General features: G+C 43.2%; 1 protein-coding gene across 1 annotated transcript in view; it reads right to left on the bottom strand.

The window, feature by feature from the left end:
- Positions 1 to 4,636: 4,636 nt before the first annotated feature.
- The window catches only part of COPS3 (COP9 signalosome subunit 3), a 23,786-nt gene continuing 8,928 nt past the window's right edge, over positions 4,637 to 19,494 (bottom strand). Inside the window, exons 6-12 of the mRNA XM_008685958.2 lie at positions 18,916 to 19,095; positions 15,651 to 15,791; positions 13,906 to 14,079; positions 12,980 to 13,066; positions 6,544 to 6,657; positions 5,276 to 5,356; positions 4,637 to 4,959 (exon numbers count right to left, since the gene is read on the bottom strand). Of these exons, the coding sequence (XP_008684180.1) occupies positions 4,906 to 4,959; positions 5,276 to 5,356; positions 6,544 to 6,657; positions 12,980 to 13,066; positions 13,906 to 14,079; positions 15,651 to 15,791; positions 18,916 to 19,095 (831 nt within the window). The 3' untranslated portion in view covers positions 4,637 to 4,905. The remainder of the gene's footprint in view (positions 4,960 to 5,275; positions 5,357 to 6,543; positions 6,658 to 12,979; positions 13,067 to 13,905; positions 14,080 to 15,650; positions 15,792 to 18,915; positions 19,096 to 19,494) is intronic.

The following is a 19,494-nucleotide window of genomic DNA, read 5'->3' as shown; positions in this document are numbered from 1 at the left end:
GCGCAAGAAATGTTTGCAGCCTCCTCGTGTGGCTGTGCCTTCCCAAGGAAAAGAAAACATCATTTCAACATCTGTCAAAGTGAACAGGATTCACCCTGAAAATGACCAGGGCAGCAATGCTAAATACAAATCTGCTTGACTGACTTCCACACTAATAAGTAATTTACAAAACTTCCCCCGAAATTCAATGACCCTATTTTCATTTAACAAGGAGATGAATATATATTCAAAAAAATCTGCTCATATATTCTATTGTTTTAATGAAAAAGCCAGGAGGATGTTTTTGGTTTTGTTTTTCCTTTTTCTTTTTTCCCATTTTTTGCGGTAATCTTTTTTTCTCATTTTTCTCTTAGTGGTAGCTGTTCTTGAAACTAACATTGGTTAGACACCTTTTAAGCCCAGAAAAAAAAATTGCTCCTGTTTTGTAACTGATTTGAGGAATTAACTTCCTCGGTTTGTTCGTGGAGGACATGAACTTATTTGCATGATGATAGGCTAATGCAAGTCCCAAGGGGGAGGATGATTTATTCAACCACTGCCATTTTCAATACAATTCAACGTGCATTTGACTACAGCTGGACTCCATCTATGTCATTAAATACCCTTTCCAGCAGTATAAAAACCTTCAAGGACATTCAATGACAGGTATGTTAGAAGTCAGAAAATGTATCATCATCAGTGAGGAAGCAACACTGGCCACAATGCCCAGCAATGCTCAACCAAATGAAATATCACGCTAAATTCAAAGCTTGTATCCCGTAATAAGAATGTTATGGAAAGTTACCAAAAGCATTCTACGTACCACACTGCCTGGCATTTACAGTGCAGAACATGTTTTTTCCACCAGTGCAATGGGCCCAGTCAGAATTAAAGATTGCGTGGTGCTTTTCTGCCTTCCTATGACTAACCAAGAGGCGTGATTGACTAGGTAGTGACACCTCATCATTCAGACGGACAGAGTGCTTCACGGACACTAGTTGCCAAGACCATGGAGCCAAGTCAGGTCAAGTCCTTCTGGAAAATTCCTCAGAGAGGCTTTTGGGTGTATCTTGACCAGCTGAGGAATACAGATGGGGCCTGATGTGGGGCTCGATCCCATAACGCCGGGATCACGCCCTGAGCCGAAGGCAGACGCTTAACCGCTGTGCCACCCAGGCGCCCCGGATCTAATATATTTAACCGCATCTCATTATTTTACGGGTACTACGGTAGATTCCCAGTTATAAAAATAATTCATAATCTAAGCTTTCCTTTCTTCCAGCACCCAAAATAACACTGTGTTTTCAGATGTGTTTAAGTGTGGGGGTCTGTCCGGCCGCTGACAGGTAGCAAACAGTGGGCCCGGAAGGTGGATCTCACGCACAACCCCTAAGTGGGTTTGGAGTTTTAGGCTATTAGACATATAAGGTGTCCAGCTAGTTGCAGGAACTAGATTAGTAGTTTAATATTTTCTCTTAAAGAAAAGCCACTCACCGGTGGGGTTCCTGGCTAGCTCAGTTGGTAAAGCATGTGACTCTTGATCTCGGGGTCATGAATTCGAGCCCTGTGTTGGGTGTGGAGCCTACTTAAAAAAAAAAAAATAAGAAAAGCTTCGTGTGTTATTTTATTACTATTATTATTATTTTTTACCGTAGCACGTTCAGAAAGCTTTTAAAAATTAGCCCTCTCTCCCCAGTTAGAATTCAACTAATAGGCGTTTTGTGTTAATAATAGCTGCTTGTTAAATATTAAATACCAAGTGCTTCTTTACATCTAATAATAAACTTTACCACGTCATTGTGGATCCAGGCTTGTTAAATGCCCAATTAGCAGTTCTCTGGTCTCAACTTTTGATTTTAGGAAAGGATGCAGATAGGATTTTGTCTTTGTTTACCATCATTAATTCAACTGCTTAAGAAGGGCTTTTCCTATTCACAATAATCTGATTGACCCATGTATTTTCTCTGGGCCTTTGGCAACTGCTCAGACTTATGTGCAAATCATGTTTTCTTCTACAAATTGGTTACCATTTCAAGTTGCACCCCCAGAAACTTAGAAACCCCAAACTGCATCTTTGAAAAGCAAGCAGAGGGGAGAGAATTAGAATACAACTGACCGTTCGCATAACTTGAGGAGGGAAGTTGAACAAGGTGGGTCAACCAATGGACACCCAACAGTTCAGCACCTAAAAACCCAAGACTTAGGTTTCCCCTCTGCCGAATTGTTTGGTAGAAAATTATTTGTCCATGATTAGATTACAAGGCATTACTCTGTTAGTAAGGCATCTTTCACAGTGCTGTTCTATCGCCCAGCTTTGTTTAGGGTTTTAATTTACTAAACAAAGGACATGCCATCCATACAAGGCAGAAGAATCTCACTGCTTTATTGCCCATTGGTACCATTCTTGCGCTTGGAAAACATCTCCTACCATTTCAAAAACATGCAACCAGGGGTTTCTTTAAATAATACTTTATACTAGTATATCCCAAATTGGAGATCACGTGGATCAAGCATACGCATTTAAGAAAGTCTATATTAAAAGTTAAACATTGTCCCTTTGGGTGGTTTACTTGGTACCAATACAAATAGAAACATAAATACATAAAGCAAGTACTGACATCTGAGGGCAAGGGTTCTCATTAATCCAGAGTATTTGTTAACGTTTGATATTACCATGAAAAGACGGACTTGAAAAGTCCTCAGGAAACTGGTAGGTCCGCTCATGAACACCAACCCAAGGCTACATCCCTAGACCTCAGACACTGCCTTAACTCCCTGGGCTCAGAACTCACCGTCTTCTGGTGCTGTCAAAACTCAACAGGTGTTCCTAAGTAAACTGGTTCACAAAGTAATTTGCTCCTGAGAATAAACTCAAAGGAACAGCTAAGGGTATCTTAACTATTCATGCAAACAGATTCTGAGAACTATTCAAAAACAAGACACAGGCATAGCCAGGCAACCTGTTTTGCAGAGGCAGCATGCGTGGTCTTCTATTGTCTTAGTAACAAGTGAGGCCACTCATCTCCTTGATCCACGATTTTCAGAACTAACTCCTGTCAAGAGAGAGAAACCACTCACCAGTTTAACAGAAATGATTTAATAGATGCATTAAGCAGGTGTGGGAGAAGGGGGAGACGTGTGTCACGAACGTAGTCACTGCAGGAAGTAGACACCCCCCTTAGGGCTTGGGGGACAAGGGGAAGAGGTTAGCATTAACAGAATTTAGAAGGTTGGAGGTACCCAGTAGAACTGGGTCGCCAGGTGACATGGCAGGTGAGGGAGGCCCGCCTTCTAAGGTCGGAATCTCTCCGCAGATCCAGGACGCTAATTCTAGCACAGGAAACACCACCGGGGCCTCACTGCTGCGCTGAACCATCCTCGTTAGGGCAAAGAGCTGTTGGGGGTTTCACTCTTCCACGGGAAGCAGACAGTGGGGCGCCCGTCCTTCATTCCTCCCTCGCCTTCCAGTTTGCCTCTTGCTGGCAGAAGAAATGTGGTGTGCAGAGTTCTAGCCCCAGAATCGGAAAATACATTAAGGTGGGGGTGAAGCCGAGAGACAGCGCTGAGACCAGAGGGGCAAGGACGTGTGGTTTGCAAATAGTGGAGGGGTAATAAATTCCTTTTAGGAGAAAATGAATCGCGACGTCATTAGATGCCCACAGAGAACTGTTCTTAGAGTCGCCGTGACTGGCAGCTACTAGGTTCTCAAACACACTTTAGGTGAGTTTAATTTAGATTCAGGTAAATCAGAAAGTTGTCCAATTTTTTTTTTTAAGTAATTCACTATGCTGATAAAAGAAAAATTTCCATGAAATATTTTTTCTTTCCGAAGCATAGGTCCACGTAAATGTAAGTGGGAATGACGCAGTCCACCAGCAGCACTAATTTGAGCAGAGAATTAGAGGGTTTTGATGACGGGTCAAATGAAGCCCTCCACCTACTTTTGTATCAGTCCTATCGGAACTCATCGTCTGTGACTGCTTTCCTGCAGCAAACCCAGACCACATGACCCCCAAAGCCTCTCCGTTAGGGACGACTTTTTACACGACTCATGATGGGTCAGTTTCCTTCTGTAAATAATGAAAATGTGACTGACTATACAAGTTGACACATTTTAAAAAGTCAGTGTTGCTAGCAAGCGAGAGACATTTTTAAGGACTAAGTTCTAATTTAATTTTATCACACTTTACAAAGACCCCACACCTTTCCCCGGCTGAATCCGTGAGCCCTCGTCAGACACATTTCAGACAAGAGACCCTGAACATAATGGTCAAAATGCGGTCGTGTAGCTGAACTGAAAATGCTTCTGGAAGAAGATGCAGGGAAGTCCGGCACGGTCTCCTAAAAACAGCCATTCCCAAGACGACAAGAGCGTAGCACACGCCACAGGTTAGAAAGAGCACAACAGCATCTCCTGAACTCACAGTTCGTACTGTCCCTAAAATGCATGTTAATTCTAGTCATAAAAAATTAGCTTCTGCATTATGAACTCTCCCAGACATTTTTTTTCTTTAAAGGCAACCAATATCAAAACTTTAGATTCAGATCTTCCAAAAATTCCTGAAGTTTAACTCCTTCTGTTCACAATGAATGTATCCTTTAAAAACTTTTGAGAGGGGGAAAAAGCGATACAGAAGACACATCAATGTTCAAGTAATTTAAAACAAAAAGGTAGATTTAATGCAATAACAACATTAATCTGAGGATAAATAAATCCATTACAGACTTTTTAAAGTTTGAATTTCTTTTCCTTTCTTGGCAGAGAGAACGGTTTTCTTAAAGCACATAGGACTGAAGATGGCAAAACACAATGTAATCTCTTAAGGTCCAGGTCAAACAGGCTTGGTCCTCCCTGCTGCCCTCCTAGCACTTGCCACTGGCCAAGGTGATAAATTTCTCTCATCTAACTCAGGATGGATGTTAGTTTCAAGAGTAACTAGATGGTTTGTTTCCAGAATCGTCTTCTTGTGATCCCATGCTCTGTAAAGAAGAAAGGGAGACCATCTATTTATGTTTGCTCTTGTCAAAGGTTTCCCACCAGCCCCAAACAAGCACACCCCATCCCTTCCCAAGGCCAGACAGTCACCCTGTGTACAAATGGAGAAGCTGTAGCTTGCATACTTCCCGACTATGGTGTGAAAATGCTCAGTGAATCTCTGTGAACTCAGTGACAAAGATTTTCAAGAACTTCAGGCAACTAAACATTTAATCTCAAATCGAGTTCACGTTCCTGATGAGGAAATACCTCTCCTTTTCTATCCAGGCCACTCCGGCTAATGAAGGGAACCCTACTCACCTTTTGTACGAACTGGGGGTTCACTGTGATCTCCTGGTCCATGGCCTTCAGTCGCTCATCCAGCTCTATGCACTTCAGCATCTGGTGACAGACACGTTTGAAGGTGGTGAGTGAGTTTAGGTCAGCTTACCTCCGTTTTAACGCAGAGTACTGACATGGGGCTACGGGTTCACAGTGCCACGATCTGGAACGCCTGGCGCTACGCAGGTTTTGGAACCAGAGATTTGAATGCAGGAAGCTGACAGAGTACAAGTGCCGTGTAGCGCCCCGGCGGGACCTGGGGCAGCACCCCATCATCAAACACATTCAGATCTGTTGCCGCGAAACCGAAAATACGCACACTACGAGGGATAAAGACTATACATCATTTCGGGTGGAATTCGCCACCACGTTGAGTTACCAAACACCTCCAGTTTTCACGGGTTTTTGGATTTTAACCTGCCAAAGAGGGAGTGTGGAAGTATACTGTGTTACTCTGCATTGCTTTTCGGCTTCTGAGATTTAATGTCTGAGGTAAGGAACAGACGGTCCACACAATCCCAACTCATGTCCTCGAACCCAGACGGGCACTCAGAGCAGCGTGACCTCAGGAGCTGCAAAGGCGACCCGCTCCGGCCCCTGGCTGCTGCCCGACAGGGAACCGCGGGACGGCCTTCTTGCCCCGACTGGCCCGCTCAGTCTCACTCAGACCAGGAACTCTCCGTGCACTTTCCCACAGAAATGAGGCTCTATGTTATAAATGGTGGCGGGGTGTGAATAAAATTGTACCGATTGTTAAGACCCTGAAGTGTTTCAGTAGCTACACTAGGCTCTGGTGAGCTGATGGGAGATCCAACCCACCATTTACTTATAACCGTACAATCTGGAAGAGGCTGAAGCAACGCCTATTTTCAAAATAACTTTCTAGGAACTAAGATGTTCCTAGAAACTGGGGCGCCTGGGTGGCACAGCGGTTAAGCGTCTGCTTTCGGCTCAGGGCGTGATCCCGGCGTTATGGGATCGAGCCCCACATCAGGCTCCTCCCGCTATGAGCCTGCTTCTTCCTCTCCCACTCCCCCTGCTTGTGTTCCCTCTCTCGCTGGCTGTCTCTCTCTCTGTCAAATAAATACATAAAATCTTAAAAAAAAAAAAAGGTGTTCCTAGAAGCTAGTTGGGAACTACCTGTATTTAAAACTAGAATTGTCCTGGAGCATCGAGGCCATATTTCAAAGACAGCATCTCAAACATCAATCAAAACAAACAAATCAAAAGCCGGCATTCATATCTACCTCCTGGTCGATGTTATGAAGCATGGCTGGATTATTATACTTTTCAGGGTTATCGTGGAAACTGACCATACCATCCTTCTGATTAATACTTGCAAAAATTTCGCCATCCTCTATCTGTTAAAAAAGAAATCAGGAAAGTAGTTTAGACCTGGTCACTATGTAGATCTGTAGTGTTTCAATGTAATCAGGCAAAGGACAAAAAGCAATAAATGTGTACGCGTATTTTTAAGCACCATCTGTTCAATCAACAAGTAGTCATTGAACGCCTACTATGCGCTAGGCACCATTATAGATGCTAAGGGGTGCGACACACACACACATACACACACACCTGCCCTGGCAATTTTTTAGTGAGGTAAGTTCCACATAATGTAAATTAACCATTTTAAAGTGAACAGTTCAGGGGCCCCTGGGTGGCTCAGTCAGTGAAGCGTCTGCCTTCAGCTCAGGTCATGAACCTGGGGTCCTGGGATCGAGTCTGGCGTTGGGCTCCCCGCTCAGGGGGGAGTCTGCTTCTCCCCCTCTCTCTGCCCCCCCCACCTGCTTGTGCTCTCTTTCAAATACATAAAATCTTTTTTAAAAAATCACAAAGTGAACGATACGGTGTAATTTATAACATGTAAGCACCACTTCTATCTAGTTCCAAAGCGTGTTCATCACCCAAAAGGAACCCCTGTACCTGCTGGAGCAGTGACTCCTTTTCACAACTCTTGGCTCCCGGCACCCACCAATCTACTTCCTGCTCCCCGGATCTGCCTGTTCTGGATATTTCGTCTCGACTGAATTGTATATGCTTCTGTTTCCTGCATCGGCCAGCAGAATGCTGTGGAAGTGCTCTGAATCTTAAACTGTGAAACTCTAACACGTTTTTGTTTCACCCCAGTACAAACTCTCTTGTGATCCTTCAGGAAGACTTTTCTGCTAATGCTGACTCCAAGGTAGTTTCAAGGTCTATGTTCTTTCTTTGCCTCAATGACTGGGGATTTACCTGACCGGCCCTTACAGCCAAATCCGTCCAGGAAGTTAGAAAGGGAGAAGCCAGTAAGTCTCACGCACGTATTGTTATTCCTAACACACTGCTCCGCGTGCCAGCTTTGGAAGGGATCGATGCTACTTACTGAAACGGCAACCATTCCAACACATATTAAACAGAATACGTCATTCTCTACGTGATCATGGACAGCTGCCTCTTTAAAATGTGGGGACAATATACCCAAATGAAATGCAAACCTAGGTTTACCATAGCAGCTCTTTTTGTAGTAACCAGAACTACAAACAACCCAAATGTCCACCTCATTAATGGGAAAATGTACCCACATAGTGAAATACTGTAGCCCTGAAAATGAAGGAAACTACATACATTTTGCTCATAATTTTGAGCAAAAAAGCCAGATCCAAAAAAGTATATACTGTATGTGTCCTTTTGTATAAAGTTCAAAAAACAAATACAAAATAGGATGTGGGAAGTCAGAGTAATACCTTTCTAGCCAGAAGTAGGGCTGGAAGCAGGTGTGAGAAACGTTTCTGGAGTGCTGGTAATACTCTGATTTTTGATCTAGGTATTGGTTTCACAGCTGTCCTCTCTTTGTGAAAACGTGTTTAGCTCTACACTTCAGTGCACTTTTCTCTGGGCAGGTTATATTTCAGTAAAATGTTTCCTAAAAAAATCCCTAACATACAATCTGAATAGGCCAATATCTATTAAAAAATTGAATCAATAATGAATAACCTTCTAAAACAAAGAGCACCAGGCCCAGAAGGATTCACTGGTGAATTCTACCAAACAATTAAGGAAGAAATTATACCAATCTCTACAATCTCTTTCAGAGGACAGAAGCAGAAGGAATACTTCCTAACTCATTCTAGAAGGCCAGCATTACCCTAATATTAAAACCAGACAAAAACATTACAAGAAAAGTGAACTACAGACCAATATCTCCCATGAACATTCATGCAAAAATCCTCAACAAAATATAAGCAAATTCAACAACACATAAAAAGAATTATACACCATGGGGGCACCTGGCTGGCTCAGTCAGTTGAGCATCTGACTCTTGATTTTGGCTCAGATCATGATCTCAGGGTCATGAGATCGAGCCCTACATCAGGCTCCACACTCAGCAGAGTCGGCTTGAGATTCCCTCTCTCCCTCTGCTCCTACCGCTGCTCATGCTCTCTCTCACTCTCTAAAGTAAATAAATAAATCTTAAAAAAAAAAAAAAAAGAATTATACACTACAACCAAGCAGGATTTACCCCAGGTATGCCAGGCTGGATGAACGTTCAAGAATCAATGAATATAATTCATCACACGAGCAGACTACAGACATCATCATCATATCAACAGATGCAGAAAAAAATGTTTCATAAAATCCATTAACCATTCATGATAAAAACTCTCAATAAACTAAGAAGAGAGGGGGAACTTCTTCAACTTCATAAAGAATATCTACAAAAACCCTACAGCTAACATCACACTTAATGGTGAGAAACTCAAAGCTTCCCCACAAAGATCAGGAACCAGGCAAGGATGTCCCCTCATACCACTCCTTTTCAACATCATACTGGAAGTTTCTTAAGACGAGAAAGGGAAATTAAAAAGTTGGGAAAGAAGAAATAAAACTGTCTTTGTTTATAGATGATAAGGTTGTCTATGTAGAAAGTCTGAAAGTATCAACAAAAAAACCCTCCTAGTCCATTATAGCGAGGTTGCAGGACACAAGGTTAGCACAGAAAGGTCACTTACTTTCCCGTATACCAGCAACAAATGAGTGGAACTTCAAATCAAAAACAATACAATTTACGTTAGCATACTCCCCACCCCAAATGAAGCACTTAAGAATAAATCTAACAAAATATGTACAAGATCTATGAGGACAATCAAAGGATAAGAAGGAAATACAAAAGGCCTAAATAAACGGAGAGGTATTCCATGTCCATACACAGACTCCCTATTATCAAGATATCAGTTCCTCCCAAGTTGATTTATAGATTTGACACAATCCCAGTCAAAATCCTGGCAGATTCTTTTATGGAGATCAACAAACTGATTCTAAGTGTACGTGAAGAGACCCAGAATAGCCAACATAATATTAAAGGAGAAGAGCAAAGTTGGAGGAGTGGTACTACCTGACCGTAAAACTGAACTATAAAGCTACAGTAATCAAGGCAATGTGGTATGGCGGAAAGAACAGACAAATGTATCAGGGGAACAGAACAGACAGCCCAGAAACAGGCCTCCGTAAACAGTCAACAGATCTCTGACCAAGAGCAAAGGCAATACAATGGAGCAAAGATCTTCTCAACAAATGGTACTGGAACAACTGGACATCGACATGCAAAAAAATGAACCTGGACACAGACCTTACACCCTTAACAAAAACTAATTCAAATGGATCACAGATCTAAACGTAAGACGCAAAACTATACAACTCCCAGAAGATAACTAGGAGAAAACCTAGATGATCTTGGGCGTGATGATGACTTTTTAGATATAACACTAATGACACAATCTGTGAAAGAAATAATTGATAAGCTGGGCTCCATTAAAATTAAAAGCTTCTCTCTGCAAAACGCAATGTCAAGATGAGAAGACAGGCCACAGACTGGGAGAAAATATTTGCAAAAGACACATCTGACAAAGAATTGTTATCCAAGATATACAAAGAACTGGCCTAGCCAGCTCCGTTGGTGGAGCACGTGACTCCTGGTTCAAGCCCCATGTTGGGCACAGAGATTAGTTAAAAAAAAAAAAAGAAAGAAAGAAAGGAAGGAAGGAAGGAAGGAAGGAAGAAAAGAAAGAGAAAGAGAAATATATACAAAGAGTTCTTAAAACTCAACAAGAAAACAAACATTAAAAAATGGGCCAAATACCTGGATACCTCACCCTTTAAAGAAGACATACAGAAGGCAAATAAGCATATGAAAAGATGCTTCACATCGTCTGTCATCAGAGGTGTGCAAATGAAGCTGGGATACTGCTCTACGCCTACCAGAGCTGCCAAAATCTGAAACACGGACAGCCAGTGCTGCTGAGGCTGTGGGCCAGTCGGACCTCTCTTTCACTGCTGGTGGGAATGGGTGCTGCCGCTTTGGAAGACAGTTTGGCAGCTTCTTACGAAACTAAACACAGTCTTACCATAGGATCCAGCCATCACACTCCCTGGCATTTACCCAAGGGAGCTGAAAACATATACCCACACAAAAACCTGACAGGGATGTTTATAGTCGCTTTACTCATAATCGCCAAACTTTGAGAGCAACCAAGACGTCCTTCAGGAGGTGAATGGATAAACTGTGCCACATCCAGGCAACGGAATATTACTCAGCACGGAAAGGAAATGAGCTACCGAGCCATGAAAAGACACTGAGGAACCTTAAATTCTGATTACTAAATGAAATAAGCCAATGTGGAAAGGCTCCATATGGTAGGATTCCAACTACATGACATTCCGGAACAAGCGAAACTATGGAGACAGTAAAAAAGATGAGTGGTTGCCAGGGGTGGGATGAAAAGGCAGAGCACAGAGGCTTTTTAGGGCAGTAAAAAGAACTCTGTATGACACATAATGATGGCTACACGTCCTTAGACATCTGTCCAAACCTACAGAGTACACCACCAAGAGCGAACCGTCATGTAAACTAGAGACTCCGAATGACCAGGTATCAGGGGAGGTCCGGCAACTTAACACACGTGCCACTCCGGCGAGGGCTGCTGCTAATGGGGAAAGTGGATGTGCAGGGGCAGGGGGCGACAGGAAATCTCTGTACCTTCCCCTCCATTTTGCTATGAACCTCAAACTGCTCTAAAAAAAAGATGTCTTACTTAAAAAAAAAAAAAAAATCCCCCCTCCCCCATAGACCTTATAGTCTAGGGCGAGTCTTGAGCTCACACCCACGTGTGGCAGTGTGGCTCTCCCGGGCCGATCGCTGTCTGCTGTGGGAGCCGTCCTGTGCATTGTAGGACATATAGTAGCATCTCTGGCCTCTACCCACTAGACGTTAGGACCCCCAGCTGTGGCAACCAAAATTATCCTCAGACATTGCCAAACATCCCCCAGTAGACAAAACACCCCTGGCTGATCCAGAGCCTGTGAGGGTCTGTCTGGGTTGGTCACACAGGGTTCAAAACCCATCCCCCTCCTTTGATCCCTCAAAGCACTTCCCGAGCTCGTGTGTCTTTGCAGGTGTCAGAGACACTCATGCATTTCTTCTCACCCACCAAATAGTGAGTTTCCTGGGGGTACTGTGTAGCTTCCTCAGTCTGTATAACCCCTGTGGGATTTAGCAAGGTGCTCTTGACAGGCACTCCATGGTTGGTCAAGTCAGACAGATTTTGTTTGGGAGGGGTGTGTGTTTTGAGAATTAGGTGGAAGGAAAAAACTTCCAAACGTTTGTAAATTGCACTATGGAAACAAAGTACTCCATTATCACAATGGAAAAGAGTTCTATTACTCCTAATCCTGATGTGGCAGTGCTCCTGAAATCAGAGGGGAGATGAGCAGAAAAATATTAAATGCTGACTTGCTACACCCAAGATTTGCCTGACCTGGGCTGAGGGCATAAGTTTGGTTTGATGGATCACATCAGAGCCATGTATTTATAAAACTGAATCGGTAGGTAGGTTACAATGTATCAACTTGGTGGATTACCTTGTACTCATTTATTTGTTTATTTTTAAAGATTTTATTTATTTGAGAGACAAAGAGAACATGAGTAGGGGTGGGGGGAGGGAGAGGTAGAAGCAGACTCCCCACGGAGCAGGGAGCCTGACCTGGGGCTCAATCCCAGAACGCCAAGATCATGACCTGAGCTGAAGGCAGACGCTTAACCAGCTGAGTCACCCAGGCGCCCCTACCATGTACTTATGTAAACTATGGTTACCCAAATGTGGGGAGTGCAGCGGTGCAACTGGGGCGTTACCAGCAGGGACACTGTGATATCTGATTCTGAACGCAGGTACTGAGATGGTGCCTGCTTTTGCCCCCCTTTATTGTCGATATTGCTTTAAGTGTGGTCATGAACTGACAACGGCCCACGAGGAGGTAAGGGGTTCAAGTCAGATCCCAGTCAACGACTTCACTCTCTAGTTGGACAGGACATCCTTGGTGTGGGCAGCAATGTCCTGACCTACATATGGGCACAAGGTCAAGACGTCATCATGGACCAGCACATTGAGTAGCTCTGCTTTGTGACTCTTGGTACATCTGAACTATCTCACAGGTGTTTTAAAAATTAACAGGACACACCATGTATATCATACGAGTACATAAGACTGGAAACGCCATAGATTTTAAGGAAGTAAACTAAAATGTCCAGAGGTTGACTTTGGCTGTCCCTCTCTTTCTCTTTTTTAATATTTTCTATAATGAACACCTATGACTTCTACAAGGACAAAAGTCCACTATTTAACTTCTTAAAAGTGCAAACACACTTACCATGTGTAGGACATATTTCTCCGCCTCCTGAGGTCCAGATAACTGCACACGACTTGCCATATCTTGTAATGATAATGTTAAAAAGGTCTGAAATTCAGAAGTAGAATTAATCACAGGTAGAAACAACTGAGGACATACATTTTATTAAATGTGGAAAGAGCTCTACTGAATCACTGAAAATCTGCTTTCCATTCCTGTGCAAAATAATTTTTTGTTGTGAAGATGACTTGAAGTTGCTGAAACCTGCGGCTTTAGTCATCACTTTCTCCTAGAGGAGGTAAAAGCAACCCTGTAGCTTTAAGCTGCTCTCCGCTTCCTGTTCCCTGCAGCACGTGCCTTTGGAGATTTCATGTTTCTTCTATACTTTTTTGTACTGTTTGAACACTTGATAATCAGCATGTTTCCTGTCATCCAAAACCACCAGCACACTTTCATTTTGAAAATAAAACTCGCGTAACTGGCTTACCTCCTACAGCTGACCTGCACACAGCCGGGACTCTGGCCTAAGTGCCAGCGTCGGGGTAGTGCCGTGTTCAAGTAAGCAGTTCGAACAGACATCAGCACGGCCCAAGAGGTTCCACGCTGGTCACCGGGGACTCACGTGCATCGTTAGCGCCACCCCGTCTGCCCACGGCACTGTTTACCTCTCTCAGGCTACCTTTCTCTGCCTCCCCATGGAGCCGTATCTCCTACCTGTCTTCCTCTTCACCTGTTCCTCTTCTCAAATACCCTGCTCTAGCCCTGAAAAGACCAAAAGGTAGAAATCAAACTCTTTCTGGTCATCAGTTGTGAGAGCTGTTGCTTAGTAGAGACATCCTGCCACGCTTTATCCCTGTCTCTGCTTCCTCAGCACTGAGAAGGAGGAGAGAAGAGGGGGAGGCCCCGGGGGAATCAGGAATGCTATCTGAGGGCGTCACTGGCCTCACCTTGGTTAGCCTTTGAATATTCTTCTTATAAAGAGAAGACAGGCATTGCTTCACCAGCCCCATGTTGTTATCACGAGTGAAAGTCTCGCTGTGCTTGTTCACCAGGTTGCGGAGTTCTGAGGGATTATTGGTTGAATAGACTTGTGCTAACTCGTGGTACGCATTGCTAAGAGGCTAGAGGTTTAAAGGTGGGAAACAAATTCAGATTAAAGCAGTAGAGGTATACACTTCCTATGGGAAGCAAAAGAAGACATGCTACTATGTTTTGAACAAGGACATTCAATATCCTTTACTGTTACCGAACAACTTAGAATTTGCCCAAAGTGAATGCCTAGTTTTTAGGACCAAAGATAGAAATGCACTAGGGAGTGATTTATTGTCAAAAAAAACTTCGTATTTCAGAGCAAATAACTGCACCGCAGGCGATCATATGCTACATTTAATAAAAGCATGCATGTCTTTTTTCTCTTTTCCTGTTGACCAATTACACCGGGAAACAGCAGGCACAATCTCCATCACTCTCACTCTCTTGCACACTTTCCGACACACATACAGACACCTCACCGGATGCAACAGGATCATCTGCTCTTTTCTGATAAGTAAAGAGAAGACACAACAAGAGAACTAACAGTGGCTGAGGGCCTACTAAGAGCCTGAGCTGCTTTGGGGGATTTTATATACATTATCCTCTATTTTAAATATCAAGAAATTGGGGCAGAGGCCTGAGAGAATGTGGGGTGGTCATGAGGGGCACAGGTGGAAACGGGGTTCAAACTTCTATCTCTACTCTGAAGTCCGTGTTCTCTACCATGGACGATATCCTCATAACTACTAATGCTTGTGAATGACACCCTGCAGTCACGAAGACATCACTTTATAAAAACACTCTTGCTAAAACAGGCCAGCTCGAGGGCCACCTGAAGGGACCATGCAGTTCTCCAAAATGATCTGAGAACGGCTACTCTGCCTATCACTCTTCCATGGGATTCGGGGGACCTCTCTTACTCCCCCCCCCCACAATCTGTGACTGGGTAACCTGGAGCTCTAAGAACCACAATAAGGGTCTTTGGCAAAGAACACTTGGCTATCTTCAACAAGACAGCACAAAAATCTTCTCGTTGGGAAGATTTTCAAATTGATATCCTGAAATTGTGAATTCTATACAAAGAACAGGGTTAAAATTGTTACCCAATGACTGACCTCATAGCCTTTTGAACTGCCCAATTTTATTCTAAACCCTGAGCATCTATTTCAAACAATTTAAAAAAAATATTTAATTTATTTTTTAACGTGAGCCCAAAGCGTGGTCCTCAGTGAAAACAAAAGTTCAGTGAGCAGAACTTGTGGTTTTCACTGGGGGCTCTAGTAAGATTTCCCACACCTGGGCAGACTGAGTTCAATACAATCAGCACTGCCCGTTCAGTATTTCTGCTAAATTGTAATGAAGAACAACAACGACCACAACAACAAAACAACCTTGATAGAAGCCTAACCATCTACGGCAATAATTACTCACAGCAAAAGTCTGAAAACAAATTTCTTAACAACATTCTACCCCAGTCAGGTGACCAGAGGGTGTATGGCTCCCAGACCATCAGTGTCTGCAGTTAAATTTATTAAATGTCTGCTAACCTGGAGCTGTTGGAGAGCTGAGTCGTTACAGAAGAAAATTACAGAACTAGCTACCATTACAATTTCCTTAGGGACTTAACTTGTCCCCTAAGACATTAGTTTAAAAAACTCACCTTAATGAATCTACCCACAATTTGAGATGTATATTTCGGTAGCTGTTGTACTTTTCCAAGTAATATCAAAGAAACTAGAATATACTTTTTATAGGACTCCAACATGATGTGACTGACGGCCATGGCAGGAGTAGTTATAGCCTGCGTGAGAGGAGAGAGCACAGCACAGCAGAAAGGGCAATCAGCCACACATATCACTTTAATAAAATAACCATTCTTATATTTCATGTCCTATTAGTAATTTATTAGCATCTTTATTGAGATATGATTCTCATGCTATAAAATGACCCTTTTCAAGTATACTATTCAGTGGCTCTCAGTATATTCATCGTGCTGTCCAACTGTTCTATGACCATTACCTAATTTCAGAACACTTCCAACCCCCCAAAAGGAAACCCCACACCCTTTAGCAGTCATTCCCCATTCTCTCCTCCCTCCAGCCCCAGGCAACCATCATTCTACTTTCTCTCTGGATTTGCCTATTCTGCACATTTCATAGAATGGCGTCATAATAAACATGTGGGCTTTTGTGACTGGACTGGCTTCTTCCACTTGTTTTCAAGGCTCATCCGTGTTGTAGCAGTTACTGGTGCCTCATTCCACCTTATGGCTGAATAATATCTCACTGTATGGCTAGGCCACATTTTGTGTATCCTCCTGGCCACTATGAATAAAGCGGCTTTGAACATCAGTGTACGTATTCTGGAGACATTTGTCTTCATTTCCTAAGAGTGGAACTGCTGGGTCACGGTGGTAACTCTAAGTTTAACATTTCGAGGAACTCCAGACTTTTCCCCAGTGGCTACACCATTTTACACTCCCATGGGCAGTTAGGAGGATCCCAAATTCTCCACCTGCTCGTCAATGCTGGTTATTGTTTGCTGTCTCTTTCTAATCCTAGCCATCCTACTGGGGGTGAATTGGTATCACATTGTGGATTTGATTTGTATTTCCGTGACCACTAGTGATGATGAGTATCTTTTCGTGTATTTATTGGCCATCTGTGTATCTTCTTTGGAGAAATGTCTATTCAAATCCATTGACCATTTTTAAAATTTTAGGGTTTTTTATTGTTGGGTTGTAAGAGCTCTTTGTACATTCTGGCTGCCAAGTGTCTTATCAGAAATGGGATCTGCAAATATCTTCTCCCATTCGGTGGCTACCTTTCCTTTTTCTTTCACCCGGATTTAAGAAGGTCAGGGAGAAGTGAAAACTATCACACCCAAGTCAGTTCAAATATTCCAAGTCAAAACTCAAACCACTGAGCCTGTGAGGTAGTTCAGATCTACGGAAACGCGTAGGTGCGTGTGGCTACACATACGATGATCCCTACCACATCACTGCTCTAAGAGTGAGACAGCACAACCAACGTACACTCCCACCAATCAAGGGCTAGTGACTCAAGCAGGTCAACATGTGATGGGATATGAGAAGAGGAGCTGCTTTCACTTTTTGTTTACATAATGCTGTATGATCTGATTTTTTTCCAGTAAGTACATCTTTCTTTCGGAATGTTTTTAAGGAGTAAAAAAATCTGTATCGCCTTCCGAAGTGAAGGTACTAGTGCCGTCTACAGCTGCCTGTGTATCATTCAAACACAGCTGCATGAAGCAGACGAACACGAGACAATGTTGGCCGTTAGGGCAAAATCTGGGGATAAACACACTTTCGGCGAAAAGGCTCGTATCTGTATCAAAATATTTTTTTTTTAAGATTTTGTTTATTTATTTAACAGAGATAGAGACAGCCAGCTAGAGAGGGAACACAAGCAGGGGGAGTGGGAGAGGAAGAAGCAGGCTCATAGCGGAGGAGCCTAATGTGGGGCTCGATCCCATAACGCCGGGATCACGCCCTGAGCCAAAGGCAGACGCTTAACCGCTGTGCCACCCAGGCGCCCCAAAATATTTTGTTTTTAACTACTTGTGATAGAAATACTTTTTTAAAGTGCATTACATACTTTCCTGCCTTTTGAATGCCCTCGTCATCTTGATATTTCTGGCTCATCAGTATCTTATCAGCTATCACATTGGTCTATAAAATGATCACTCAGTGGCTGTGAAGTGTCTTTATCATTTTGTAAAGAACTCAAACTTTTGACTATGTGCTCTGAAACTCTTAAAGAGAAGTCACCTTGAAGATTTTACTTGACTAGAGACATCATTTTTTTTGAGTAAGCTCTACACCCAACATGAAGCTTGAACTCGAGACGCCGAGATTAAGAGCTGCGAGTTCTACTGACTGAGCCAGCCGGGTGCCCCTGACTAGACGCATCCTTTCATGACACCATCTCTGCCCAACAGCACCTTCCGGTGACTCTTCCCTCGGTCCCCTTACAGTGTTTATCAACCCCCGCTCACTGAGGCAATGCCCCGGCAGAGAGGCGTGCCATGCACGTCTATTTCTGTGTTAACATTTCCACTACATCGTGAGCTCCTTCAAGGCTTAGAATATCCTTTATTACCTTAATATGTGCTATGAATGTAATAAGAAATATAAACATCTGACAAATTTCTTAAAATACTAGTATAGCCAATATTGTACCTCTTTCTCAGACTCTTAAAAACTTCTGCCAAACTGTGTAATAAATCTCCTTACACAGGCCGGTGGCCGTTACACAGACACAAAGCAGGGAGGGGTTTTCCACATAGGAATGTTCTACTAAAATTTAACAGAACACCACGTGTGGTTTTAGAACAAAGACACTTCAGGGGCGCCTGGGTGGCACAGCGGTTAGGCGTCTGCCTTCGGCTCAGGGCGTGATCCCCGCGTTATGGGATCGAGCCCCGCATCAGGCTCCTCTGCTATGAGCCCGCTTCTTCCTCTCCCACTCCTCCTGCTTGTGTTCCCTCTCTCGCTGGCTGTCTCTATCTCTGTCGAATAAATAAATAAAATCTTAAAAAAAAAAAAAAAAGAATCTTTAAAAAAAAAAAAAGAACAAAGACACTTCAAAGATCATTCTGTTCACTCTCTTCCCTTTCTGCAAAGGAAGCTTTAAAGGTCAGGTGACATAGGGAACTTAACCCGAATCTGACAGGGCGTGAGTGGCAAAGCCCCGCTCAGACCCCACATGGTAAAGCTCCTCCCTCCACTGCCACTGCCCTTCGACTTGAGGAACAGTTTACCACCATTTACGTGATGACAGAGAAAGTGTTTGAATGGACCTCCCCCCGAAACTCAGAGGCCCGAGATCGATCTACTCCAGCTGTGTGCGTCTCTGATCACACGAGTTCAAGGCAACCTGAGGGGCATCTAGGTTGACGATTACCTGTTCATAAAAGTACAATGCTCTTTCGAAGTTCTTCAGTCCGGTATAGATCATCCCTCCGTAATAATAGTAACATAAAAAGTGCTTTGCGTCATAGGCTCCATTCTCTTTGCAGATATCCATCATGTCCACATCAAGGTACGGAAGGGCAGGCTTAAAGCACTTCGCCAGCAAACAAAGCTGTGACAAATGTTACAGTACACCATCATTTTAATTGTACTTGGCAGGCTTTAGCAGAAGGAGCACATTCATAGATTCCAGAAAGGTCAAGAAAATATTTTAAACCGTCTTATTGATTAAAAATGTTCTAAATGTTGACACAGTACCCCATTCTCCTAAGCATTCAGAATACAATAGCATTTCTTTAGAGAAAGACTAAGCAGCCATGAGATAAAGTACTCCACAGAGGAATGAAAGCTCAGCTATAATCAGCCCCCCTTCACCCATTCCGTTTACAGATGCCAAGACAGGTGAGTCCTTTTTCTCTTTGCAGAGAAGAGACAGACCAGGATGGCATGATAAAAATGGAAGTTTCTCTTCAATTATTTCTTTGCAATTGCTGAATCCTGTATGTGAGTG

This window comes from Ursus maritimus, unplaced genomic scaffold (genome assembly GCF_017311325.1).
Source record: "Ursus maritimus isolate PB19 unplaced genomic scaffold, ASM1731132v1 scaffold_14, whole genome shotgun sequence".
Lineage (NCBI taxonomy): Eukaryota > Metazoa > Chordata > Mammalia > Carnivora > Ursidae > Ursus > Ursus maritimus.
Note: the sequence above shows the minus strand (reverse complement) of the source record. Positions and strands in the feature narration are given on the sequence as shown.